The 26,937-nt window shown below is 55.6% G+C and overlaps 2 protein-coding genes across 5 annotated transcripts; both read left to right on the forward strand.

Moving 5' to 3' along the window:
• The first annotated feature begins 603 nt into the window (after positions 1–603).
• SNX12 (sorting nexin 12) lies at positions 604–5,495 on the forward strand. The gene is made up of 4 exons (XM_064713190.1): positions 604–810; positions 2,215–2,310; positions 3,170–3,294; positions 3,752–5,495. The coding sequence occupies exons 1-4, from the start codon at positions 646–648 to the stop codon at positions 3,852–3,854; spliced, it is 489 nt and encodes a 162-aa protein (XP_064569260.1). The 5' UTR covers positions 604–645; the 3' UTR covers positions 3,855–5,495.
• A 5,311-nt stretch (positions 5,496–10,806) lies between these two features.
• Positions 10,807–25,658, forward strand: SLC7A3 (solute carrier family 7 member 3). 4 transcript variants are annotated; one of them, XR_010440351.1, is made up of 14 exons: positions 11,885–12,261; positions 13,291–13,699; positions 13,860–14,018; positions 14,106–14,283; positions 14,375–14,487; positions 15,343–15,565; positions 15,744–15,883; positions 16,379–16,481; positions 16,767–16,978; positions 17,619–17,785; positions 18,051–18,159; positions 18,265–18,514; positions 24,819–25,042; positions 25,468–25,658. XR_010440351.1 is itself a non-coding variant. In XM_064713192.1 (13 exons), exons 3-13 carry the CDS (start codon positions 13,330–13,332, stop codon positions 18,396–18,398), a joined length of 1,908 nt encoding a protein of 635 aa, XP_064569262.1. In that variant the 5' UTR covers positions 10,807–11,867; positions 12,045–12,261; positions 13,291–13,329; the 3' UTR covers positions 18,399–21,401. The 4 variants fall into 4 exon arrangements, 3 of the variants coding, with proteins under 3 accessions (XP_064569262.1, XP_064569263.1, XP_064569261.1); XM_064713192.1 differs by lacking the exons at positions 24,819–25,042; positions 25,468–25,658 and adding an exon at positions 10,807–11,867 and having other exon boundaries at positions 12,045–12,261; positions 18,265–21,401; XM_064713193.1 differs by lacking the exons at positions 11,885–12,261; positions 24,819–25,042; positions 25,468–25,658 and adding an exon at positions 10,807–11,867 and having other exon boundaries at positions 18,265–21,401.
• Positions 25,659–26,937: the final 1,279 nt, after the last annotated feature.

Genomic DNA, 26,937 nt, shown 5'->3' on the forward strand with positions numbered 1-26,937 from the left:
TGCTGCTGCCTCCGCCATCCCGTCACGGATGGGAGCCTATTTCCGGGACACTCCCTGGCGTAAGGCGTTATGGGTCTGCGTCCCGATCTGCCCGTCAGAATCGCGGCAACCATGTTCCAGGGCCTCGCGCTCCCCACACTGTACAGCGTCCGGGGCTGGCAACACTCCAGACGCTGTATGGCGCAGTCCCTGTGTACGTTTCTTAGCCCCGCTCCCCGGTTTCCAGCCGAGCGCTCAGCGCGGCCGCCTCAGCTTCGGGCTCTGCCTTATCCCGCGGGGACCCGGCCGGAACAGCTCAGGGGATGCGGAGTAACACCGGGAGCAAGCCTGCCATGCAGGTTCCGGGGCCAGCCCAGCCAGCCCCGCGGGCTGAATACCCGCTGCGTTTATGCAGGGGGCAGCCGCACGGTGGCGCTGTCACGGCCGTGGCTGAGCGGCCCCGAACCCTGGATAACTACCGCGTTATGCAGGAACTATGCGGGCGCCGTGCTGCGATCTGCGGGTGGGGTGGTGGCTGAGGGGCCCCGAACCCTGGATAGCTGCGGGTTTATGTAGGCGGCGGGCGGGCTCCGTCCGGCTATGCGCGGGCGGGGCGGGCTGCGGTAGCGGGCGGGGCGGACCGGGCGGGGCGGCGGCACCACCACCATGTCGGAGGCGGCGGTGGCGGACACCCGGCGCCTGAACGCGAAGCCGCAGGACCTCACGGACGCGTACGGGCCGCCCAGCAACTTCCTCGAGATCGACATCTTCAACCCGCAGACCGTGGGCATGGGCCGCGCCAGATACACCAGCTACGAGCTCCGCATGCGGGTGCGGCCCCGGTCGGGCCTGCGGGGCTGGGCTGCCCGGTGCGCGGGTGTGCGGCCCGGGGAGGGGCGGCAGCGCTCGGGACGCGGGGCCGAGGGACGGCGGCCGGGTAGGGCCGGAGCGGTGCCGCTGTGGAGCAGCGGGGGGCGGAGGAGGCGAAGCCCCGGGCTGGGGCGAGCCTGCGGGGCTCAAGGTCAGAGCTGATGGGCTCGCCCGGCATCCAGCGGGGGCTGCTGCGCGCACGGACAGCGAGCTGCTGCCTCAGCAGCTCCGGAGCCCCGCTGGGTGGCTGCTGAGCAGGGCCCGGCTGCCCGGAGCTGCTTATCTCAGTCGGGGAGGAGAGCTGGGTGGCAGTAACCTGGGGCTGCTCTACCGAGAGCCCGTGGCCTAGGAGTGTGCATAGCAGGGTTCTCTTCATTGGGCCTTAAACGAGCTGAACTGGGGACCCCTTCACAGATCTGCGGCTGATAGATGGGAGAAGTAAAACTGAGCTTCCCCTAAAACAAAGTCCCTTTAGCATGTGTTGTGGTTCTGGTTTAACTTTTGCTTATAGCATGGTTTAACTGCTCAGTCTCCTCTGCCTTTCAGAAGAATTGGTGTTTGCTTTTTTCTGCTCTGGTGCTTGGCTCCCATCAGCCTGCAGGTGGCAATGGGAACCTCTTAGTCCCACTGAAACCAGCAGAGATGCTCTGAAAGCAGCTGGGTTTATTTCACAGACTCATAAGAACACAGTTAATTGTCTTGCAGTAATATCTGAGTGCTGTCCATATGAAGGTTTTGTTACCTCAGTTCCTGGAATGATTCAGACTGTGTTGATGGGGTAAAGTTAATGCAGGTGTCATTTGTTGGACTCCAGTGGCAGGGGAGAAAGGTGAGGAATTGCTGCACCGTTGTCCAGTGACACAAGATGGGCATGAAAAGCCTGTTTGGGTGGGTGCTGTCTTTTGGGAGAAGACTGTAGATAAGGTCTAGCCTTGAGCAGTTGCTGGGACAAGATTTCCTCAGTTAGTTCTTCCGTGGAGATGCCAGTGTCAAGTCAGATGTTCTTTTGCTCTGCAGGCTGCCTGCAGAACTCTCTTGTGGATCACTTTAAAATGAAGTAAACTTGGGTGAAAAAAAGATTACTCTCCTGGCAATCATATTGTCAGCAATGATTCCAGTGCGTGCCCCTGGGAAGGGGGCATGTTCCAGAAATAGTCACTCAAGGGAGAGGGGATGGCTGGCACTAAGTAGACTGGCTTGCTTGAATCTGAAGGATTTTGGTGTTTGTGCTGTCCTGAATAAGGAAGTTGAGTGTTCCCATCATGCATCCTCAGGAGATTTGATTTTCTCACTGCAGCTTCAGGTTTCAGTTACATGTGTGGCTTCCAGAGCAACCTGCAAATAAACTGCTTTGTTTCATTACAGACAAACCTCCCCATCTTCAAATTGAAGGAGTCGTGTGTGAGGAGACGATACAGCGACTTTGAGTGGCTGAAGAATGAGCTGGAACGAGACAGTAAGGTGAGGCCTGGCTCAGTCCTCCCTATTCCTTAAGCCAGGATGTGGGAACAGCTGCAGCAAAAATCTTGAGATTCCCAGAAGTGGGGCTGTGGTGGTGGATGTTACACCCCAGATACTTAAATCTAGGGGTTAAACTGAGATTCCTTTTCTCTAGTTTGGTGTAAGGAGAAATCCCAACCAGGTATTCTCAAGAGGTCACAAATGCACAAAAGTTTACTGGCAAAAATAAGGAATTTTGGCAAAGGAGTAAATACACTTATTATAACATTAGTTAGCATTAAATTATTATTACCTTAGCATAATGTTATCCTGCTTAACTTGGAAACCTTTAAAACCTTAAGTTGCTATGTTACCCAGAACAGTTACATGAAAAGATGATTAGAAGGAAAAGAGAGAGAAAGACAGAAAAGGTACAGAAAAACACACATAGCTACCAACTTCTAGGGTTCCAGCATGGGTGAGATGAAAACTCCAGGAGAATGCAGGGGCCAGGCAAGTCCCTCATGGGAGGTTTTAAACCCCAGGGCTTTTGTGGCCGCCTCCCAAGGTGGAGCTTCTGGCCACTCAGGGGCTGGGTTAGCACCACCCTCAGTGTGATTGATGAACTGCTCTGCCCGGCCTGGGATGTTCGCTCTGGGCTGAGGAGTGGAGCCCTTCACAAGCCCTGATGTGCCACTCCCACCAAACATGCACACAGGCATTTGCCGAGCATCCCAAAATGTTTTGAGACATGAAACTTGGCCAGTCTCTGACAGTGGGCACCTTCTGCTCTGTCCATGTGATGGCACTGGAGATGAGCATCAAGCAGCAAAGGATGTCTGGTGGCTGCTGTGCTCATGGGGTGATTCTGTGCTTTCAGATTGTAGTGCCACCGCTGCCTGGAAAAGCTTTGAAACGACAGCTTCCCTTCCGAGGAGATGAAGGCATCTTTGAGGAGTCCTTCATCGAGGAGCGGAGACAGGGCCTAGAACAGTTTATTAACAAGTAAGTTTCATGTCCTGGCTTTGCTGTGTGCTGCCTTTTTAGCTCTTGCTGAGCCATGAGTTGACTGTGAGAGAGTCTCGAGTCTTGACCTGCTTCTGGCAGGTGCCAGTGCTGGAGGGTGGCACCTGCAGCCATGGAATGAAACTGGAACTGGAGCAAGTCCTGCCCTGAGTGGGGGCTGTGCTTTGTGCTCTCTCCTGAGAGCATAGTGAGTATTAGCAGAACAGCTGTGCTGCAGGGACCCACCAGCATGGTACTGTTGGTTCAGGGCACGGCCTGGAAGGGAACAGCCTGTGCTCAAGCACCTCTTACAGGTCCTGTTGCAGAGCCATGTGTGACCTTGGGCTGAGCGCGGTGCAGGTGTGCTGAGCTGGCTGCCTGACTCCCTCCTGACACGTCAGAGGTGTGGGGGTCTTGGAGGCAGCTGTGCTAACCTCCACATCTGATTTTCTTCCAGAATTGCTGGACACCCACTGGCACAGAACGAGCGCTGCTTACATATGTTCCTGCAAGAGGAGACTATTGATAGGAATTACGTCCCAGGGAAAGTGCGCCAGTAGGAGCACCTGGCACTGTCTTCCTCCATTCCACCCTCCCTCCTGCAAAAATGACATTTATTTTTACACTAAATCTGTCTTCTCTGAACCAGCTTTTCCTCTCTTGAACCTCCCAGTTTGTTCAGTATTTTCCTCTTTTGTAACTGGCAGCAGTTTGTTCTACTGGGCTGTGGTCGTGGCCTAAAGATGTGAAGATTTATGCAAGTGAGTGTATTGTCCCACGTCTAGGGGCAGATGTGGATAGGTGTGGAGCAGGAACTTGCTAATGACGTTCTGGTGTAGGAGCTGCCTCTCTCCCTGTACAGGAAGATAAGAGATGACCTTCACTCCCTTGTCTGTGCAGCCCCAAGCATCTCTGCAGGAGACTTTGAAGAATAGCAGTTGTCATGTTGGTCAGTGATTATATCAGGTATTAGAGTTTTAGTAAGGTTTATCCAAACCAGTGAGTAGGTGCCTGGGTGTGTCAGTCTGTCATCCACCCCATTCACCCTGCATGAAACCCCCATTCTTCACTGTCTGGAAGTGCTGAGACCCAACACCTACTCAAACCCCGCTATCAGCCTCCTGAATTACAGACCTATTTGGTGTATTTGTGTCCCCTCCTTTCTAAGGTGCTGCTGGCAGCTCGAGGGGTTTCCATCCCATGTGCTCTCATGATGCTCTTTGTGGGCCATTTGGCATGTGGAAGATGGGATAGTCTGGGCTGTAGCCACGTGTGCTGTGATGCATTGGCCCAGAGTTTAAGAAACACCACAGCCTGCTGTAGCATGGGCTGCTGGGCTGGTGTTGCCTGCAGCACCCTGCTCGGCTGAGCCTAGTGACCTTATCCTGGGCCCCAGCTGCTGGGAGGAGCAGACTGGCTGGCTGAGGAGGAGCAAGAGAAGGCTGGTGGGAGCAGTTGTAGGATGCAGTTGTGATGGCTGCCACTGGAGGAGCCCAGCAGTGGGGCCTGGAGTGAGGCCACCTTTCCAGAAAAGGACAGCAGAAAATGGGAGTCAGTCCTAGGTTAGACATTGCTTACAAAGCAGGAGAAGTAGCAGTGGCTCTTTGTGCGTTCTCCCCTGTTCTGCAGTGAGCTAGGCAGTCACTTGTGTGGAAGTGAGAACATTTGACTGGTCAGGGAAGTGTTCAGAGCTTGAGGGGACAATGAGGCTGTGACTTGCTGCAGCACAAGTGTCCTTTGGAGGTTCCCCCAGTTACCACAGCTGTGATGAGTGAGGTTGGGCCTTGGTGACTTTGTTGTGGCACAGTTGAGCCTTTCTTGGAGCACAGGCCCAGAGTGGATGCCCTCCTGTTCCTGCCAGGCACGTTCCCCGAGGCCTTCCCAACGTCCCCTCTGTTTTCTGGTGAGGAACTGGTACTGCTGGGCGAGAGGTGGCTCTTAGGGAGAAGTCGCTGAAAGCGCGGGGGAGCTGCTCCGGGGGCTGGCTCGGTCCGGAAAGGGCCGTGGGGCAGCGCGGAGCCCGGTGCCGGTGGAGGCGGCCGTGGCCTCGGAGGGGATCGGTCCCCGCCTCCTGCTGCCGCCAGTCGCGCTCGGGGCGGCTCCTTCCCCTGCCCTGCGCGGGGCTGCCATCCATCCAGCTGTCTGCACCCTGTCCAGTGTAACGTCCCGGTGCCGTTCGCATTAAACCACTGTGAAGCCAATTGTCTGCCTGGTCCTGGGGGCTGCCGGGACGGGGGAACCGTCGGGACAGAGCGGGCTCCGGCGACGGGGCGGGAGAGCTGCCGGGACAGAGCGGGCTCCGGCGGGGCGGGGGAACGGCCGGGGGAAGATGGACATGGGTGGGGCGGGAGAACGGCGGAACAGAGCGGGCGGGGCCGGCACAGGGCGGAGGCGGGCGGGGCTCCCCAGTTCTCCCCGGCGGTTCCGAGGCGCGATGTGGCTGCCGGAGTCGCAGCCCGGCCCCGGCTCGCCGGACTGCCCTGACCTGCTGCAGCACGTCCCGGCGCTGCGCACGCCGGCCACCCCGCTGTACCTCAGCTTCTTCGAGGAGGAGTGTCGCGCCATCGTCGCCCTCCTGCGCCGCGGGGCGGCCGCGGAGTCCTCCCCGGGCCCAGCGGAGCTCAGCGGACTGCAGCCCAAGACCCCCGGGCCCGCCACCTCCACGCCGCTGCCCTCACTGAGCCACGGACAGCTCCCCGACTCGAGCGCGGGCGACTGCAAGGCCGTTGCTACCCCTGCCCCGGCCCCAGCGGAGCCCGGGTCCCTCCCGCAGCCCGCGGCCGGCGGTGGCGGTGGCCCCGGCGCCCGCCCCGCTCGCACGCCCGCTGTGTCCCGGCGGGCGCGGCGCGGCCCCGAGCTGCCCTCCGGCGGCGGCCCCGGCACCCCTGCCCGCTCCCCGGGCCGCGGCCGCTCCAGGCTCGCTCTGCCCCGCGCACGGGCCTCGCTGGGGCTGCGGCTCCCCGCGGCCGGCACGGGGCGCGGTGCCTGGGAAACGCGGCTCCTGCGGCCCCCAGGTAAGCGGGGGCACGGCGGGGAGCCCCGGCTCGGCGCCGCCCGCCCGGCCCTGCAGAACCCCCTCTGTCCCCCAGGGACTAGGCTGAAGCTGACGTCGCCTGCCAGGTCCAGGCTTCCACGTGCCAGCGGGGCTTCGCGGCAGGCACCGCCTTCCAGCCTTCCCAAACTCGCCCCCCGGGCCAGAGCGGTGAAAAATAATTCTGCACCTGCCAGTTGCCTCGCGCGAAGCAGGGAAGCACGTAGGTTACGGTGCTGCACCTAGAAGGGAGAAGGGGAAGGGCTTGGGCTGCAGCCCAAGAGGGGGACAGGGCATGGGGAGTCCATGGGAGCGGCACAGGTAGGAGTCTAGGAAATAGTCTGGTGCCCCGAGGGGTGTGTTAACACTGCCTGGCCTCCTGCCAGTGTGGGCTGGCAGCCTGTTGAGTTTGAAGCCTTCACCCCGTGGTGTTGTGGGGTCACAGGTGCCTGTGCTCCTAGGGCAGGCAGCCTGGGTCAGCCCCGGCCTGTCTGAAGAAGGTGCAGTGGAGCTGCTTGGGAATAGCGGCCTCTGTGTTTACTGTTCACTGCAGCTGCTGCCAAAGTGGGGAGTTGTAAACAGCCCTCCTCAAAGCTTTCTACAGGAATTCCTACTGTGGCTTACCGCTCCTCACTGCGGCCTCCGGAAAAAGTGATTTCGTTCAAGCGTTTTGGCCTCAATAAAGGTGAGTCTTGGCAGAAACCTCAGAGGCTGCAGAGTCGTGGGAGAGGGGCACTGCTGCCGTGGGAAAGACCATCCAGGTCCTCGCTGCAGGGTCAAAGCTCCTGCTGGGGAGTGGACTGGGGGGTACTGCATGTGCTTGGACTCACAGGAGGGGAGGTAAAGTGCAGAGCAAGCAAGGCTGGGTGAAGTCCTTTCCCTCTTTTGCTGGAGAGGCATCCAGCAAAGAATCTGAACAAATCTGGTGCTTGAGGCTCGTTCATAGGAGAGGGAGTGGCCGTGGTCAGTCTCTTAGCAGGGGTTGATGCTCTTTATTTTCCTTCCCTAGGTCTCTCTTCAGAATCAACTACAGGAGAGCTGGTGTGCAATAGGACCCGAGAGCTGAAGGAAAATGATGAGAGCAAAGAAAAGCTGGTTGCAGCAAGCATTGTCTTGGGAGCAGGTGAGCAGTATGGGGGTGTAGATTCTTGCCTCGTGTTGGGGGGAGTGTGGAGAAACATGGGCAGCTGCTTGTTGGGCAGTGCTGCTCCCCAGCTGGGCCCTGTCTGACCAAGTGAGGCCCTGGCTGAGGGTGCTCCAGCCCGTGCTACAGGCAGGGGGTGCTGCCTGCCCAGGAACTGCAGCCGGGCAGCCCGCAGTGCTGAGCCGTGCCGAGGGAAGGGAGGCCAGGAGGCTCTCCCCACTCTCTGCGACAGCCCTGTCCCACCCTGCCCGGGCAGCTGCTGCCCTCTCTGTGGAGAAGACTCCCAGCAGCAGCTCAGAGCTGCTGGGAACCAGGACATACAGGAGCACTTTGTCCCAGCAGCGCCCATACAGGCCAAGCCAGCAGCAGCTGTTGGGCTGGAAGTGCTGGGAGACTTCTGGCTCTCTTGGACAGGTTCTGTCTTTTCCTGATCTGGAGCAGCTCTGTGGCCAGGTTGAGGAGTGGCTGAGGATGGCAGGTTTCTAATGCTGACACCTCTCTTCACAGGTAGAAATGACCAGACATGGGAGTATGTGGAGTCCTCTTTGTCCAGTGAGCTGGCCTCTGGCCTGACTTCAGGGGGTGAAGATGCAGTTCCTGCTGTGCAGGTAAGAGCCAGCTGTGTCCTGTCACTATGGAGCACTGTTCAGTCTCTGGCTTGGGGCAGCTATGCCAGAGGTAGGAGATGATGAGACCTGGACCTGCCAATTTCTGGCTGGCATTTGAGCTGTTTCAGCCTTTCTCTGGGGTTTACACAAGCACATGGGCATTTTTTGCCTGGCTTTACCAGCTCTCTCTGCTCAGGGGACTGCAGCCTTCTGTCCAGCTAGATTTTCTAAGGGCCTTTTGAAACATGCAAACTTCATGTGGCTTGTGTTGTCACTTTTATATGTCCTGACATGTAGGACATGGCCCCAGGATGGGGTGTGCAGAGCCTGCAAGATGAATCTCCAAGTTAAGAAATCTCCTACCTGCAAAATAAGTTTGTGCATTTCCAGCAGTTTTAGGGCTCTTCACTCTGTGGCTGCAGCCAGCCAAAGGCATTCTTGTTTCCCCTGGGTGCTGGCAGATGCTCCCTACAGCAGCTCCTTTGCCAGGCACTGCTCCTGTGATGGATGTGCCCTGGCAGTGGTCCCCAGGGGGCTTGGATGGGCTGCAGTGCTCTTCCAGAGGATGGGCTGTGCTATGGATCTGTTGTGGGGGAGTCCAACTCCGTGCATCACACTTACACCCTGCTCTTGCCAGTCTGCAGGTGATCAGCTGTCCCAGGAACTGGAGCGTGTGAAGAAAGAGCTGGAACGAGTGAAGGGCGAGCTTGGTATGTGGAGCTGGCTGTTCTGAGGGCTGCAGGACACCTGTAGTCCAGGTGACATCCCCTGTGCCTGTACCCAGAGCCCAGGGCCTGCAGCTCTGTGGGAGTGGGGCTGGATTCATGTTTAGGGGGTAGAGCAGGATCTCAGGGCTGCCCTAGAGAGTCCGGGAGTGAGGTATTTAGGATGGGCTGAGCACACACCTTCTTGCCTCCTGTCTGCAGCTGACAAGACTGCTCAGTGTGAAGCCTATGAGCAGACAATCTCCTCCTTGCAGGCTCAGCTCAGAGCAGCAGGTATGTTCCCTCACTGTGGTGAGCCCTCGCTTCTGGGCAGGCTGCAGGGATGCTCCAGTGGTCCCTTGAGGGCTGTGAGGTGGGAGGGATACAGCTCATGGCCTCTCCCAGGGGTCAGGTGCTGAGTGCCAGGAGCATTACTGCTTTGATGTTGCTTCCCAGGAATCTGAAAGATGCAGCAGTGTTGGACAGTGGTGACCTGGGGAGAGACTGACAGCTGGGACATGGGGACAGACAACAGTGTCCAGCTGTGTGAGCCCCTGGGCCAGTGATACATATAGAGCTCTTGAATTAATTAATTTTTTAACTCCTTGTATGTAAAATAAAGGTGTCTTTTGCAGTGGTGCTTGCTGTCTGCTTGGGTAGAGGCAGTGCCCTGGGCTAACAGGGCAGGTCTGTGCTTGGCTGTGGCTGGTTTTGCTCAGCCAGAGATTTGAGGCCTGTTACAAAGAGGAGCTTGGGGCTGGTGGATGGAGGTACAGTGTGGCTCTGGGGAAGCATTCTGGACATAACTGATGCTTCCAGGTGGGATGCTTGGATGCGTGGTGGTAGTAGGCAGCTGTATGGGCAGGTTTCTTAGGCCACCTTCACATTGGATGTGGGAAAAGCCAATGCTGGCTGATGGCACATGAGACTCTGCAGGCTTTGGCTATTTATTATTGCTTTATTATCAGTGACTAGGGGCACGTGGTGGGAAGCAGCACTTGGGACTCAGTCCAGTCCCTCACTGTTCCTGCATGCTGGCCCTGCTCTGCTGCCTTCTCTCTGTGCTGGGTTGATGCAGGCACCTTCTGCACTGCCTTGTGTCTGGGTGAGGCACTGGAGACTCTGGTGCTGGCAGTGCCCTGACGTTGGGCTGGGAAGGCTGGCCTGTTCCTGCTCCTATTATTTCTGGCTGGTGTTCCTGGCTGCCTTGGAATGCACATTCACAGATAGCCCACACCTCTTCCCCGGGCACTGCCCTGGGATGTGTGCAGGGGTGGCTGCACAGGAAAGCTGTGCTGGCTATCTCCCACCCCTGCTTGGCACTTGGTTGCTGGGGCAGCTCCAGTGCTGGCACAATCTGCAGCAGAGAGCCCTAACAAGCTGTGTGTTCCATCTATGTGCATGGTGAAGATAGTACCTGCACCAAGAAGTTAAGGGAGTTGACTCAAAAAAATGCCCTGCTATTTGTAAACAGAGAGGAACTTGTGGGTGAAGCTGGACTCAATGGTCCTTATGGGTCCCTTCCAATCTAAAATACTCTAATGTTTCATTTGTGGAAGGTGGTGGGGGCATCCAAGGACTGATGTGGATCTGTTTCTGCAGGGCTGCTGGCTCCCTTTATGGGCTGGAGCCATCTCCTACCCTTCTTTGATGCTGACTATGTGTGCTTTGCCACTGTTTGCCTTCCTGCTGCTCCTGTTGAGACATGCACTTGGCTTGTTCCGTGTCTCTGCCTGCTCCCAGCCCTTGGCCTGTGCTGCTGGATCAGGGCCCTGGATGATGGGAATGGGGAGCAGTAAGACTGGGAGGTGAGGATGGGACACTGGGAAGACATATGTGGAGCTGCACGTGAGGTTTGGGAACTGGAGACATGTTCTGGTGTCCTGATGATGCTCCTTCCTGGAAAGTGCCTCCCACTGCTTGATGTTGCAAGAAGGTTTCTGGAAATAGGGAAATGTAATCTGCCCCCTTGCTACTCTGGGTTCTCAGTGCCTGCTTGTCTGAGACAGGGTGACGCTGCTTGGAGTCCTGCTGCGCCCGGGGTGCTGCCTATCCTGTCTGAGACCATTCTCGGCGATCGTGCTGCCCTGGTGGGTCCTTGCCTACAGCTGTCAGTCCTGGAATGAGTGGGAAGTGTCTTGAGCACCTCTGACCCCCATTTACTTCGTCATGGGGTCAGAGGTCTGAACTGCGCGCCCTCGATTCTGCGAAGCGGGGGCAGAGCACTTCACAGTGCGTCAGTTCCAGTCAGAAGCATGAGCTGATGTTTCCATCTCCGCATACTCAGCCGTTTGCCCCCGCGGAGGATGCGGGGGAGGCACCGCCTGGCGCTCCCGCCTGCCCTGCCCTGTTCCCTTCCGCTCTGCAAGAGACTGACAAGCTTTTTGCCTCGCTAGCGGCAATACCGAAGCAGGGCATTGCCGATGATGCCGGCGAGGGGCTGGTTTACCTCCCTGAGCTGCCGCTCTGAACGGGAGCTCACGGCAGGCCAGCCCCGGATCGCATCAGGCGCGGCCCGGTGACGGGCGGCTCCCAGCCTGAGTGCGGGACAGGTGCTGGCCCCTGCCTCGCTCCTGGCTGCCCAGCAGTGCTCCCAGGACTGGCGTTTCCCATCCCTTAGTGCCTGTTGCTCCCAGAACTGAGGGGCTGTAGCGGAGCAGCCGGAGGTCGGGGAGAGGCCCCGCACAAGGCGCGGGCGGAGCTCCGCTCGCAGCCCCCGCAGCGGGCTGGCCTCGCCGCCTCGCCTCGCTCCGGTCTGGCCGGGCCAGGCTCCGTTGTCATGGCACATGGGCCATGGGCTGAGGGTGCCCCTGGGCTCGGGGCACCCTCAGCAGCTCCCTCCGTGGCATTTCCCCAGGGAGCAAGATGCCTAAGGGCCCTGCTCTCTTGCCCGCAGCAGCCGTATTCCCGCCAGTCGAGCCCTGCCTTTCGGAAACGAGCGCGGGGGAGGATGGGGCTGCCCTGCGTCCCGCCCTCCCTTTCATACCACTACCAGGGCGGAACTCATCCCCCTCTCCTCTTTCGGCGCGAAACGGAACAGAGTTCACCTAAAGGGGATCCACGGTTCGGGCCGAGCCGAGCCGCAGGTAAGTGTGGCGCCGCAGGTGAGCGTGGCGGTAAAGGCTTGGCGCAACCGGTGCCGTTCTTGCATCATCTGCCCAGCGCACACGCGGCCGGCTCCTTCCGCTCCTGCCGCGCTCCACTTCTGCCGTTCCGCGGGTTCCAGGCAGCGCAGAGCCTGACTGGCATTTCTGGGGACGCAGATGCCCCCGCGGGGCTGAGGCGGTGGTCCCGAGCTAACAGCTCCCCACACCTTCGCCAAGTTAGGCGGGATGCGATAGTCGGTGCCGGGCTACGGTAGGCGCCGGAATGCAGCGGGAGGCTCCTGCTGCCGCCTCACCCATGCGGATCTCGAGTCCGGCTGCTGGAGGTACTTGGAACAATTGAGCAGCGCTGGGGAAGGCAGCTAGACTTGCCCAGGTAGTGTTTGAGGAGGGTCCTGGTGCTGGGGGACTTGTTGCACTTGGGATAAAGGCTGAATGTGACGCGTGCTAGCTCGGGAGGAGGTTTACCAAGAAGCAGGATTATTTGCTGGTTATAGGGGAACAGCCCCGAGTTGGTGGCTGCTGTTGTGATCCTGATAATCCTCTATGGAAACGGTCACAAAGTTATCCTTGTGTGCTTAGGCTGATACAGTAATGTGGCATGCTGGGCACGCGGATGGAGTGTGCTCACTTTGTCCATGAAAGGAGAAGCCAGCGGGGAGAATGCACTGGTGGCTGGGTGGTTCGGTGTGGGCTGAGGTGCCAGCTGTGGCCGTGGGCATTGGGAACCACTTACCTTGTGGCTCCTCTGTGCTGGATGCCTGCTTCACGGGTTGCTCGTCTTCTGAGCTTTTTGGGAATAGGTGGCTGCTGTGAGCAGGAGGAGCGGGGATGACACACATTCGGGGTGATTACAGCCTGTAGAGCTTGCAGACTACTTAGCAGGCACTGCTAGCAGGCAAGGGACTTGCACCAGGAACCCATACTGTGTGTCTGTCTGCTTATGCATCCCTGAAGAGAATATGTTGCAGATGCCAAAAGCAACAAAGGAATGGCTCCATCCCAGCCTGCTAAATCCTGTGCTGGAGGAATTGTCTCCACATCATTGCTGCCCACCTTCCAGACTGGAGAAATGTACCATCAGTCAAGTTTGGTCTGAAGGATCTCCAGACTGCCAAGCCCAGGCTTTGGGACGTGCCTATGAGCCCTATGGTTGAGACCACGCAGGTCTTGAGCAATGAGCGTTTCCCAGCATGGACAGACTGGGTTCATCTCTGATGCAATGCCTTGGAGGGTGCCCCACCACGATCTCTGGCCAACCAGTGTGGCAGGGTTGTGGTGACAATGAGTGAGCTGGGTGGAGGGTAGGCAAGGCTCCTGTGGGCATCATTGCCTACCCTGCCCCTTGCAGTGCCAGTCCTGCTGCCTGAAGGACACTGAGCTTCACATTCCCCTTTTCTTGCAGGGCTTTTCACCAGCTGAGCTTCACTGAGGAGAAGACAAGATGTTGAGGGAAAAAATGACCGTTTTTGGCAAGAAGCTGATCCGCCGGCGCATGGTGGACCTGAGCTCCGATGACACCCATTTTGCTCGCTGCCTCTCCACACTGGACCTCGTATCCCTGGGGGTGGGCAGCACACTAGGGGCTGGTGTGTATGTGCTGGCCGGGGAGGTGGCCAAGGAGATGGCTGGTCCCTCCATCGTCCTCTCCTTCCTGGTGGCTGCTTTCTCATCGGTACTGGCTGGACTCTGCTATGCAGAGTTTGGGGCCCGTGTCCCCAAGGCCGGCTCTGCGTATCTCTACAGCTACGTTACTGTTGGCGAGATCTGGGCTTTTATAGCCGGGTGGAACCTCATTCTCTCCTATGTGATAGGTACGAGGCCAGGCAGCCTGTGTGGGGCTCCTTCCAGTGCTCTGCTGGCACCATGGGGGGCTTCTGGGGGCAGGGTGTGGGGTGGGATCAGCAGGGAGGCTGGTGGCTGGTGCCAGTCTGCCCTGGGCTCAGACTAATGCACAGATTTGCCATCAACCAGGTACGGCCAGTGTGGCTCGAGCCTGGAGTGCAACATTTGACAACATCATCGGCAACCACATCTCCACCTTCTTTGTCACCAACATCCCAATGCACATGCCAGGAGTGCTGGCTAAGCATCCGGACTTCTTTGCTTTGATCCTGATTTTGCTGCTTACTGGTGGGTGAGCAGGAGAGTGGCTCCATGGTACCATGGGTGATGGCACAGGAGCCTGATGGGTCCTCACTCACCTCTTCTGTCCCACAGTACTGCTGTCTTTTGGTGTCAGCGAATCTGCCCTCGTGAACAAAATCTTCACGGCAGTGAACCTGTTGGTGCTGGGCTTTGTCATCATTGCTGGCTTCATCAAGGGAGACATCAAGAACTGGCAGCTTTCAGAGGAGAGCCATGGCAATTTGTCACTGCCAGACACACCGGATGACAAGTAAGTAGGGCAACTGGGATCTGGCATAGGGCAGGCACAGGCCTTGCTGTCCTTGCACCTCACAGCAGCTGCTCTCCTGCATTTCTTCCAGGAAAAATGCTTTTGGCTCTGGTGGGTTTTTCCCCTTTGGACTGGAAGGGATGCTGACCGGCGCTGCCACCTGTTTCTATGCCTTCGTGGGCTTTGACTGCATTGCCACCACAGGTACTGCCTTGGGTGAGGGTGGCGTGGGCATTTCCCCTGCACAGCCAGCAGCTGGTTGGGAGCTGATGGGGAGGATGCTCCCACACGGTGTGGGAAAACAGCTGGTCTCACTGCTCCTGGGAGGTTTTGCTGTGGAGTGTGTGTTTTCAGCTGGGCCAGACAAAAGAGTCTGCCCTGCCCCAGGAAAAGTGGCTCATTACACCACAGGGTTGGGAGCAGGGCTGCACCCCGCCTGCACAGCCATCTCCCAGAGCAGCAGGGAGCCTTTTGACTGCTGAGCCGAGCAGTGCTGGGAATTGCTGGTGTCTCCTAGTTATTTCCCAGCCTCAGGCAGCCTTTTTTCAAAGGTTCATGCAAAACTGCTGCTTCTTGTAGCACAGGCACCTCTCTAATTTCCTCTCATTACCCCAGAAATCTACTTAGTGGGTGGCTGGTACAGGCTGTTCTGCCTGACCGTGCCTGTGCCACCCTGCCTCCAGGGGCTGCCCAGCAGTCTCCTCCTTTCCTGCTGCCGAGCCCCTTTCTGGGAGCCTGGTGCAGCACACGTTTGCAAAGCCGAGCACACATTCAAGGGGGATCTCTGTTCAACAGGCTCTGTAGGGAGAGGGAGCTGATGGTGGGGGGGAAGGGCTGGCATGGCCAAGGGCTGGCTGCAAGTCCTGGCTGCCAGGCAGCTCCATTCCTTCTGCCCGTGCAGCAGCAGCATGGCCAGGGACCCTCCTCTCTGACAGCCCCTGCTTGCTGCTCCCCAGTCCTGTGCTGCCATGGAAAGTCCCTACTGGCTGATCCCCTGGGGGTACTTGTCCCATGCTGTGCAGTGGAGTGGGGCACATGTGGCCTCTTGTGTCTGGACAGGGGAGGAAGCCAGGAACCCACAGCGCTCGATTCCCATTGGCATCATTGTGTCCCTCCTCATCTGCTTTGTGGCTTATTTCGGGGTCTCTGCGTCCCTGACTCTCATGGTGCCCTACTTCCTCCTGAACAAGAGCAGCCCTCTGCCTGAGGCTTTCAAGGCGGTTGGTTGGGAGCCCGCCCGCTACGCTGTCGCCGTTGGCTCGCTCTGTGCCCTCTCCACCAGGTAGGACTGGCTCTATTCCTGGCACTGCTTGGGGCACAGCACAGGGACCGACAGCATTCACCTGGCTGGGCTGGGGATTTGCTCTGTCCAGTTGCTGTCCTGCTCCTGGCACAGAGCTGGTCCCTTCTCCTTCTGGGTGGTAGATGTGGGCAGCTCGCCTAATCTCTCTCCACGACAGCTTGCTGGGCTCCATGTTTCCCATGCCCCGAGTGATCCATGCCATGGCAGAGGATGGGCTGCTCTTCAAGTTCCTCTCCCGGATCCACAGTGGCAGAAAGACCCCTCTGATCGCCACCTTTGTCTCGGGGTTCTTCGCAGGTAAGGCTCCTGGCCACGTCCTCACACCCAGCCCTGCCATGGTCTGTGGGAGTGTTTGTGGGTCCCCAGGATGAGGGAGGAGATGACAATCTTGACTCCATGTTTCCGAAGGCTGATTTATTATTTTATTATATATATTATATTAAAAGAAAATAATATACTAAAACTATACTAAAAGAATAGAGAGAAAAGAGACATCAGAAGGCTAGCAAGGAAAGGAATGAATAATAAAATTGTGTGACTGCTCACAGCCTCGACACAGCTGGCTGTCATTGGTCATCAAGTAAAAACAATTCACACGAGATCAATCAAAGATGCCCTGTTGGTAAACCATCTCCAGACCACATTCCGCAGCCATCAGATAGTTATTGCTTACATTTCGTTTCTGAGGCCTCTCAGCTTCTCAGGTGCAAAATCCTAACAAAAGGATTTTTCAGAAAATATGTCTGTGACAGTGGTCTGGAGCTGTGCTCATGCTGCCTGTCCTCATTGCAGCGGTGTTTGCCCTCTTTCTGGACCTGAAGGACCTGGTGGACCTCATGTCGATCGGCACGCTGCTGGCCTACTCCCTGGTGGCGGTGTGCGTGCTCATCCTCCGGTGCGTGATTCCTCTGTTTGGCGGTGCCCAGGGTGGATGTTCCTCGCATCGTCCTGGGGGCTTGTAGTCACAGCTGTTTTCCAGGGGCATGATGCATCCTGGGGAAGCGTCAAGCCCCCAAGATGGAGGCTGCTGACCAGAGCCTGTGTGTGACTCTGGGCATATCCTTGGAGTGGCTGTCGCGGGGCCACTGCTGGAGCAGCAGGGATGTGAAGGTGCTGCCCATGGTTCCCTTGGGCTAGGAAGTTGCTTGGGCCCTGCTGCAAGCTTGTCTTACCTGCTCAGGTACCAGCCCAGACAACCGAACTCCCCAAAGGCCGTGGAAATGCTGGAGCTGAATGGGAATGAGGAGGAGAGAGTGATCATGAACCCAGCCATCACTGCTGCCAGTGCCCAGCACAAAGAGACCGTGTCCCTGGCGACACTCTTCAACCCACCTGGGGACACCCCAACTGTGCTCTCGGGGCGCATTGTCTATGTCTGTGTCGCAGTCATTGGTGAGTTAGTGGGAACTGGCAGCTGGTGTTCCTGTCTGCCAGGGGCTGGAGTATTTTGGCCTGTCTCTGTAGAGCTGGGAAGGGATGGAGAGCATGACAGGCAGAGGAGAGGAGCTGGGTTGCCAGTTGCTGTTGGCAGTGCCAGCAGGTGCTGAGCCCTAAGCAGGGTGCCAAATGCAGGGTACAGCCGTGGTTTGGGGTGCACAGGCATTGTTGGAGGACACGGGTGCTGAGCCAGGGATGTGCAGGTGGTCATGTGAGATCCTTGTGATGAGCCTGACCCATGCTGGCCACCAGCAAGGGCAGTTCCCAGCCCCTTGAGAGTGCTGGGGCTCAGCCAGCGGGGTTTGGTCCGTCTGTCAATGGCTCCATTGTACAGCCAGAGAGGGGTGGCTCAGCCAGGTCTGGGTGAGCGTCAGAGCTGGGTCCAAGCCCAGCCAAGCCCAGGCTCCCTGCAGCTTGCTGGTCTGGGAAGTGCCTCCAGCAAAGCGCTTTCCCAAGGCTTTGGGGTTGGTGTTAGAGGCAGTGAGTGCTGGACCTGACCAAGAGGAGTGGGTGCCTCAGCAGAGCTGTGGGTGAGGCTCAGGGCCCCAGGGAGGCCATGTGCCACACAGTCCCCTGACAACCCCCTCTCTTGCAGCTGCACTGATCACAGTCATCTGCGTGGTCCTGACCCTCAATATGGATGCGCTGAAGGATGCCAATGTGGGCTCTGTTGTGCTTCTGGTGCTGCTCCTCATGGCTCTGCTCATTTTCACCATCATCATTTGGAGGCAGCCGCAGAACAATGCACGATTAAACTTCAAAGTGAGTGCAGCCCCCTGCATCTTGGTGTCTTCACCCCTTGGACTCCATCAGGATCTGGGCATTGCAGGTTCTGCCAGGGCTTGCTGCTGGGCAGTCACCAGGAAAGCCCTGAAACGTGTCTCTCTGAGGTGTAATCCTCAGTGTAGAAGTGCCTGGATGCTGTGGGCTGTGGTGGGGAGGGGGTCCTTCCACTGGCCAGTAGCATCCTCCAGCCCAGCCTGGTCCCTCAAGGCACAGCTGACACAGCACTTCTTGTCCCTTGCAGGTACCTTTGCTGCCACTGGTGCCAATCCTCAGCACCTTCATTAACATCCTGCTGATGGTCCAGCTGAAGAAGGACACCTGGGCGCGGTTTGCCGTCTGCATGGTTGTGGGTAGGTGTCCTGTGCTGGGCAGTGCAGTGCCCAAGGTCTGTCCTGGGGGTCTGTTAGTGCTGCCAAGCCACCATTGCACATTTCATTATGCAAACTGTCCTGCAGGTTTCGTGATTTACTTCGCCTATGGGATTTGGAACAGCGTGGAAGGGAAAAATGCAGAAACAGCTTGTGCCACAGCAGAAAAACCTCTGCACCATCCTGAACAGGACCTCAGCCCTGGGGCTGCTGCGGTCTGAGGGCCTGGAGACCAGTGCTTCATGGACCTCTTCGCCTCTTTGGGACAAGATCGTGATCCAGAGAGTACATCCATCCCCTCTCCTGCAGAGACTGAGTCCCAGAGTGAAGTACTAAGGTCTGAACAAAAGGTCCTGAGTCAAAGCTGACCTAGGATGAATGTCCCAACTGAATGTTTGATGTTTCCACTCATTAACAAAGTATCGTTATATGTGCTTACTTATTGGCAAAACATGTTCACCTTTCTGTATCTAGAAACAGCATAAGGCTACATCTGGCCTAATTAGGGAGTACAGGATCAAAGATCCTCCCCTAGATCCTCCTTGAGCCCTGGCCAGGCTTGGGGAGAAAGCTGACAGGAAAATGGAATTAGAAATGAGGTCAGCTGGTTTGTTTAGCAGTGTAAAACCTGGGCCACTGTCCCAGCAAAGCGGGGGAGCCCCGTGGCCCCCAGAGGAGGAGGCCCTGCAGGAGCTCCCAGCTCCTGGCGTGGTTCTCCAGCCCTGGGCTGTGACAGCTGCCCCCAGAACTGATGGCTCTTGGGCCTGGGTGATGTGTGATGGATCTTCCATAGTCACTGTAGGCATTCTTTCCTAGCAATGATTAGCATTGCTCAGCTTGTCCCTTTGCAACTCTTTGCTCTTGGTTAGGTGCCTTGCTTAGCTTCCCCTTTTGTGATTCTTTGCAGTTTTCCATCATAGTAAATGCCACTGTTCCTTAAGTTGGTGTCTGTGTCTCTGACCCTACTCACCAGGAAAACAAAATCAGTGTAGTCAGCAGGGTCAGAACAAACTGTTGCTTTTAAAATCTAAATTAAAGTAACCAGTCCTGTATGAAATTCCCAGATGGGAAGTACTTCCATGTAGTTCACTGGTCCTCAGGTGGGCTAAGGTTGGAGGACCATGTGAGAAATGGAGAAGTCAGTTAAAAGAAGCTGAACTGCTGGATGTATTGAAGTGCATCCAAAAATCCCATACTGAAAAAAGAAAAGAACTTGTGGATTTGGAAAGGCAAGGATGGATTTTATTAACAGTATATCAAACAAACAAAACACCAACAAAAGGAACAGTTGTTGAAATGCTCTAGCATGAACCAACAGATGTGAGTTGCAGAATCAAATTGTAATGCTAAAATGCCAAATTAAGCTGCTTGCTGATAAGATGGATTTACCAGACTTGCTCAGAAGGCTGCAGTTAGAGTAGCTCAGTATAAGGAAAGGAGGGGGCAAGTGAAGCACAAGAAAATGCATGTAGTGATTGCAGAGGCAGGTGTGCAGTGGGATCCTGATGAATGGAACAGAGATATTTGGGCTGCTGTGGATTCTGATGAGGTTGGTTCCTGAGATGAATTTGTACATGTGAGACCAGCATGGAGACAAATGGTAGAATTAGATGCTAATGATCAGGAGGGATACTCATAGAGGATTATACTCAGCAGGAAGTAAATTAAATATTTGAGCAGTTTAGTAAAAAAAGGGGAACCTCTTTTCTCTTGGATGGTGTGCTTGCATGACCAGGGAGCATCAGGGATAACCCTAGACTCAGGGGACTCTAAGAACTTTTTAGATTGACTTTGGATTTTTTGTGCAGGATGCATTTTGGAATAACGTTCACAATACTAATTTGTTAGCTTTGGCTGCTTTGGATGGAATACTAAACATCCTACAGCAAATTATTGGCCAGGATCTGAAAAAGTCAGTGGTACACTTTGTGAGATTGTGTACAATGAGATGCAAGAGAACCTCTTGTGATTTTGTATTTGTAGATAACGTTACTGACTGAAGATACAAGTAGTCACTCCAGTATTTGTACCTGTAACTTTATTGCAATGATATGCTTTTAGTTATTTATTTTTTTATATTTTTTAAATGAAAATATTTAGTTTTTTACTTCCTGTTATATCCTGTCAATTTTTTGGAACCTAACTGTAGTCTGATTCAAGACTTGCAGCCTACTCCCATTGGTATGAGGTGGTAAAGGTTCTGTTCCAACACACAGACCTGAGGCTTGCTGAAATAAACCCAGGACAATGGATAAAAGGCTTTGATGGCTGTCCATCATGGTATGGCAGAAATCCATCATGTGATGGAGACATGGATAGTGGGACATTATTTTCAGATGGATGCCTACAGCTACCTGAATTTTCAACTGAGTGCTTCACCCTGGTGTTGTTTTATTGATTCTAATCCTTTTGCTTTTTGTTGTGATAATTGCATTGTATGTTAAGGTTTGGATGATCATGAAACAATTATCTTACCAACTACCTCCACTGATACTCGACAATCCATGTGGTACCAAAGCATGAAATGCTCTCGAGCTCTATTTGGATATTGTGAAGCTTGAGTGATTATAGTCACAGAGTGTACTGTGCAGGACAATGACTGGGAACTCTGTGGACACGTAACTGGGGGTACAATTAGAGGAAACTGAGGACTTAGAACAGTTTGGAAATTATGGGTTATATATATTCCTTAATTTGGTGTCTGTGTCTCTGACCCTACCTACTGGCAAAACAGATTCAGGACTGCAGAGCTTGGTCATGTGCTGCCTCTTCCCTCACAGGGAAGTCACCTGGCTGGATGGGAGTGCTGGTGGCCCAGGGCTGGTCTCTGCCCTCCTCCAGTCCCACAGAGGGGCAGTGGCACCAGCACAGCCCCCTGGCCATGAACATTGCTTTCTCTGTGCACAGGAGGCCCCACGTGATGGTGCAGCTGTACTCATTCCATCTGCCACGTGGCTGTGTCACCAGCTCCTCCCTGCCTTCCAGGTGCCAGACCTGAACCTGGCAGCCCTGGCTGGAGCTCTGCAGGAAGGCTTACTGCAACTTGTTCTGGTACTCACAGTACTCTGGTACTCACTGCTAGCAAACTGCCCTCACCATGCTGTTCCATGTCAATATCTTGCTCAAGTGTCAGTGAGATGTCCTCAGTGTAGTTGTTCTTGTGTCCAACCTCATCTGCCTTTTAGAATTTTAGGGTGAATTTTTAAATCTATTAAATTAAATGTTTGTAAGTGCTTTTTCCTGTTAGTCTTGCTGTTAATGGCCTGGGGTCATGGGCCTCTTGGCAGGACCCTACCTGCCACTGGGCTAGGTGCCAGGCTGGTGCCAGTGCAGAACAGTGCTGGGTGACATCCCTGCCCAAACCCCCCCAGCTGGAGCTGCCCGCTGTGAGCCAGGAGCTGTGAAGCAGTGCTTCAAACCAGCTCCAGACACTGCTGCTGGTACCTGGGGGGCAGGACAGCAGCCTGCCATGGTCCTGCCTTTCAGGCCCTGTGCAGGGAGGGATTGTGCCATCAAGTTTCAGAGCAGTGGATACAGTAAAGGCCTTGGAAATAATACCTCCTGGAGGTGCCAGCAATGGCCTGCAGAGGAAGCCTGACCAGAAACTGGGCTGCATCCATGAGAGAAGATGATTTTCCAGATTTTGTTCTGGTCTAAATCAGATCTGACATAAGTATCCAAAACAAACCTAATTTAAGGCAGATGGACTGTGCTTGGTTTTGGCATCTCTGGCTGTTCATTGGCAGTGGTGCAGGGTCACTGCACGGTCAGTGGTGAGGGACCTGCACCATCAGCTCTGCTTGGCCCCTGTGCTGGAGCTGGGAGCCCTCCCCCAGGGCTGTCCCTGCAGTAAAAGTGGCTGTGGCTCCTGCTCTGGCCCCAGCACAGGCAACCACTGCCCCAGAGTCCCAGGCTGCTGTCCCTGCCAGAGCCTCAGGCACAGGTGACTCTGTGGGTGCTGCCAGCCCTCCTAGCCAGGCTGGTGCCTCACTGTGCCATGCTGGCTTCAGCACCCCACCTCGTGGGCATCTTCTGGCCAGAGGCAGCACAGGGTCCCTGCTGAGCCCTGAGCCTGCCCTGTGCTCATGCACCCAGTTTTGGGTGCTGTTACCCAAGGCTATAGGACAATGGGCCTGTGATACAGCTGCAGCTGTCACCCCCTGTGCCTTTGCTTGTCTGTGTCCCCCCACACGTCTGCACATCCATGCCCATGTCCATTTGTGGGTCTGTTTGTGCCCATGGGCACATCCCTGCCTTACAGGCCATCCCACTGAGCTCTGCCATCCCAGCCTGGGCATCCCTGGGACTGGCAGAGTTCAGGGCATGGAGCAGGATTCTGGAAGCTCTGGACAGCTCCCACCATGGCAGCCCAGCAGGGCAAGCAGCTGTCTGGCAGCTTTGGGGAGTCAGTGCCACTGAGCCATGGCTACAGCAGCCCTGTTCCCCCCCAGGCTCTGGGCCAGGCACCTGTCCTTGGCCACCAGCCTGTAGGGGCTGTCCCCAGGTCTGCACCCACTCTGGGGGTCCCTGCCTCCCTCTCTGTGCAGGCTAGCAGGGCTGCCAGTGACAGCACCACATCCTCTGCTGGGCAGCACCTCTGCCTTTCCCAGCTCGTGCTGGGGTTACTGCACATCTCAGCACAGCAGCTGGTGAGCAACAACAGCCAGAACAACACTCAGAGCCTCAGTGTGTGTCTGCAGAAACCATCTGTGTCACTGCTGTAGCCACTACCCCAGCAGCCTGCTCAGACAGCAGCCCAGCTCCATCCCAGAGCCTGGGAGGAAAGCATGTTCCTGGGGAAGCCTGTCAGGGGCTGGAGGGTGGCTTTCCCCTCCTGTACCAGTCTTGGAGGGGCCCTTTTGTGGTTTGAGAGAATCAGCAAAAAACAGCCTGCCTTTGCTGTTGGGTGATGACCCGCCCTTCTGGGGAAGGAAGGAGGAACCAGCCCCAGCACAGCTGCATGTGGTTTGCCCTGGCAGCTGGGTCATTTCCTCATTGCCATTCCCCCTGGAATGAAAGGGGAGCAGGATGGCTGTTGAGTCCCATTGTGTCTGGCCCAAGCCATGCTGAGCAGGCAGGTGGCTGGGGAGGCCCCTGTGGCCACTGGCTGGTGACAGTGTGCTCTGGGGTCATGCCAGGAATGCAGTGCTGCTGGCTTGGGCTGTTGGGGGTGCAGAGGGTGGGTACTGCCAGCCTCCCTCCCCATCTGGCTCCACCACACCCCATGGCATTCATAACTTCATATCTTACCTGGATAACTTCATATCCAGCTGGTTTTGGGGGACATGGGGCTTTCCTGGTGGACCCTTCAGAGCAGCTCTCTGGACACCAGATGCCTGCCACCTCCAGGGGGGTACCAAGGGGCCATGAGAGTGGCCATGCAGGCTGGGGGCAGGATGGAGATGGGGGGCTGTGCTGCTGAGCCTCTGGAGGCAGAGCTGCAGCTGCAGAGCCTGTCCCTGCACTGCTCCCTGGCCAGAACAGGCCCTGGCAGGCAGAGACGTAGCAGCAGATTAAATTTTGATCCGCTTGGGAATTAAAATAGGCTGGCAACTCTGCTCTGCTCTGTGACACCAAATGCTTCAATCTGAGGAGTTAATGTGCCACCCTCTTCCCTGTAAATCTGAGCACTGTCAGATCCCCTTCCCTGCTGGTGGGGCAGAGCTGCAGTGGCTGCTGAGTGAGATGAATCCAGCAGCAGGGCCTGAGTCCTGGAATCTGGGAATTGACCCCGGGCAGATGGGGTCACTGGTGTAAGAGCAAACTGGTGTCGGCTCCTGACAGTTCTTGCAGCAGCAGTGGGTTTTGCTCCCTCACAGTCCAGAAGGGCTCCAGGAAATCAAAGCAGGTGATGGGTGAGATTTTATCACTCCTTTCTCACCTGGCTACAGGCAGAGCCCAATCCTTCTGTTCCCTGTGGTGAGCTTAAGCACACATGACCCAGTAGCTGTGAGGAGCCTGTGTGCATCCAATAATCCTCTTGCCCTGAGCTGTGCCAGGTGGCAGCTCCCTATAAACACACAGGCTTAGTGCTCGCCTCTCTTTGCCTTTGCAGGCCTGCCATGATGGCTGCTGTCACATGGCTTCTCTTCCCTTATTCTCCTTTATTCCCAGTGCTGCAGCTGCTGCCCTGGTTCCTGCTCTTCTCCCCCAGGCCTCACTGCAATTAGGCAAAGGGTGACTCCTCTCACAGCCTGTCCTGGAGCTGCCAGCATGCTGTGATGGCACCTGCACCCTGCAGGATGTCACCCTGCAGCTTCAGAGGAGTCCCTCTCCTGAGACAGCTGTACCCCCATGGCACCCACACCCCACTGAGGGGGAAGTGAGCCTGAGTGAGTGAGTGGTGCAGGGAGGAGATGGCAGAGGCAGCACGGGCAGTGCAAGTGGCACATTTATGGTGCAGATGGGAAGTTTTCCCTCAGTGTGGTCACTTCCTGATGAACTACCCCTTCTGTGCCACCATCAGGATCACCAAAGGCTGCACAGGTGTGCTTGGTTCCCAACCTCATACACAAGAGATTTCTTTGCTAATCATAGAGTTTTAAGGCTGTTACATCCCCCTGTCCTCCTTAAGCTTTCCCATTTTCCTGCTGTGTTCACCCAAGCACTTACTCCATCTCTAATTCATATTCTCCACACAGGACCTCACACTGATGGTGCTTTGCAAGGCTGGACAGATGACTGCTCTTATTTTTCCATTTTTATGCCAATGTGTCCTGTTCCATTTCACTGCATCTCAGGGCAGCCTGCACCATGGGCTGGTCAATGCTGACATTTTTAAAACCTGCTGAAGAATAAACATGCAGTTCCTTCAAGACCTGTGGCAGCTGTACAGGCACAGTAACCTGACTTGCAAAGCAAACAGGTAGGAGACATTTTGACAAACTAAATATAACACCCCTCCCAGCTCAGTTATCAAGACTTTGGGGTAATGTGAGTGTTAAATTAATTTAACTGCCTGGTCTGCACATAGGTGTGCAACAGTTTCTATCATCCTGGACAAGATAATGCATGAAAAATCATGACACATTACTGGGCAGGGAGCAGCTGCTATTGTTTACATAATACAAACCAAATTTACAGACAGAATTTAACTTGTTCAATGGAATTACCTGCCCTGCCTGAGAGGTTCTTGGGGACAGATCAAAAAGGGTTTAGATCTCATCTTGTTAGGACATAAGAACATGCTAGGGAGTGCTGGCCATACTCATCTTAAAATGGGAAGAAATGCAGGGGAGTTCTTGGTTCCCTCCTCTGAAGTGATCACTGAGCATTTGTTATATTTTACAGGCTACTCCAATTGTGGGACAGGTGACAGGACAGGGAAAACTCCTGAATTTTCTCAAGCTGCTGATATGAAACATAAGGACTGGTCTGACTGAGAGCAGAAGCAACTTGTTTTCGACATCAGCCCTGAGCCACTGCACAGCAGGAGAGGAAAAGCCAGCAAGACAGAAGGGCAGAGAACCATGGTGAGACTCGTGCACCCTCCTAGTGTCCATGTCTGTGTTTGCAAGTGACAGCAGCTTTACAACACCAACAGATGTGTCCCCCACCCAGTTTGTGTCATAAAGTGGCTCTGACACACAAAGTGCAACTGCTGCAGGGTTCAATCTTGGAGTGGCTGGACGCCAGGTACCCACCAAGCCACTTGTGTCACTTTCCCCCTTGGGGTGTCCCTACCCATGGCAAGGTGTTGGAACTAGCTGGTCTTTAAGGTCCCTTCCAACCCACTCTGTGACTCTGTGATTTGTCCAGGTTACTCCATGGAGAGGGCTCACAAGCTAACATTAACCTGGAACATGCATTTCCCCAAAGCCTAGGAAACCTGGTGTCTTCTCCCTGCTAGCTGGTGGAGACATAGCTGGTATCTTGATTACATCCATAGGCACGTGGTGACATCCCTGATTGTGTTCCCAAGAGCTGAACAGCTGTTGGGCTTCCCTACCTTCCTGCTGACTTTGGGCCCTGTACTGCCAGCATCAGAGCAGCCAGTAAGGACTCCACCTGGCTGTGATCTTTCCACATGTCTCAAAGTTCTTATGAGGGCAGACTGAGTGGTTTCTGCTTCCTGTCTGAATTCCCTCACTCCTTCCTGCATTTTCTTTTCTCAAGGACCAACTTCTTGATGGAACCCTTCTTCTCCCTCCTCCCCTAGTAACTGGTGATACAGACAGATTGACTTCCATGTCCACTGGGTTTTTCCCACAACTGGGGCAACTGCAGTTCTTGTTTGGGCCCCTATCTCTACTCTCACCTCAGATGGAGTTTGTCCCCAGTCTCAATCAGGTTACTCTCAGAGGTGGCTGGGTCCCTGAGTTAACCACAGCCCTCTGACAGCCCTGAACTGGGCTTTGCAGGCACATGCCAAGCCCCAGCACAGTGCCAGAAGCTGCTGGTTTTCACTGGGCTAGGCACCTTCTGTCAGTTGGCACGTCAGTTTGCCAGGGGTACTTGCCTGTTCAGGTGTAGTCCCAGGCTATGGGAGGTGATAACTAGCCCAGGCATTTGCCCAAATCCTTCCACACACTCTGCCACCCACGGACCAGCTGCCTCAGGGCACATTTCAGTATTGACTCACCCAAAAATTGTCTTCTCTTACACCAGGATGACACCAGATTACACAGACCCCATGATATGCCAACCATGTTAATTAGTAGCATTTAATATTTCACATAAGGCTGAGCAGGAACAATAAAGCCACCCACACCAGGTGGGAGTGGGAAATGGATCCTCTCCACAAGGCAGCTCCCCCAGCAG

Source organism: Zonotrichia leucophrys, chromosome 4A (assembly GCF_028769735.1).
Source record: "Zonotrichia leucophrys gambelii isolate GWCS_2022_RI chromosome 4A, RI_Zleu_2.0, whole genome shotgun sequence".
Lineage (NCBI taxonomy): Eukaryota > Metazoa > Chordata > Aves > Passeriformes > Passerellidae > Zonotrichia > Zonotrichia leucophrys.

Bases quoted from the DNA above. Each gene is read 5' to 3' on its own strand.
- SNX12 (XM_064713190.1), top strand. From the start codon at position 646: ATGTCGGAGGCGGCGGTGGCGGACACCCGGCGCCTGAACGCGAAGCCG. The intron at 811-2,214 runs GTGCGGCCCCGG...GTTTCATTACAG, and splicing joins GCTACGAGCTCCGCATGCGG to ACAAACCTCCCCATCTTCAA. The intron at 3,295-3,751 runs GTAAGTTTCATG...ATTTTCTTCCAG, and splicing joins CTAGAACAGTTTATTAACAA to AATTGCTGGACACCCACTGG.
- SLC7A3 (XM_064713192.1), top strand. From the start codon at position 13,330: ATGTTGAGGGAAAAAATGACCGTTTTTGGCAAGAAGCTGATCCGCCGG. The intron at 14,488-15,342 runs GTACTGCCTTGG...GTGTCTGGACAG, and splicing joins TGACTGCATTGCCACCACAG to GGGAGGAAGCCAGGAACCCA. The intron at 15,566-15,743 runs GTAGGACTGGCT...TCTCCACGACAG, and splicing joins CTCTGTGCCCTCTCCACCAG to CTTGCTGGGCTCCATGTTTC.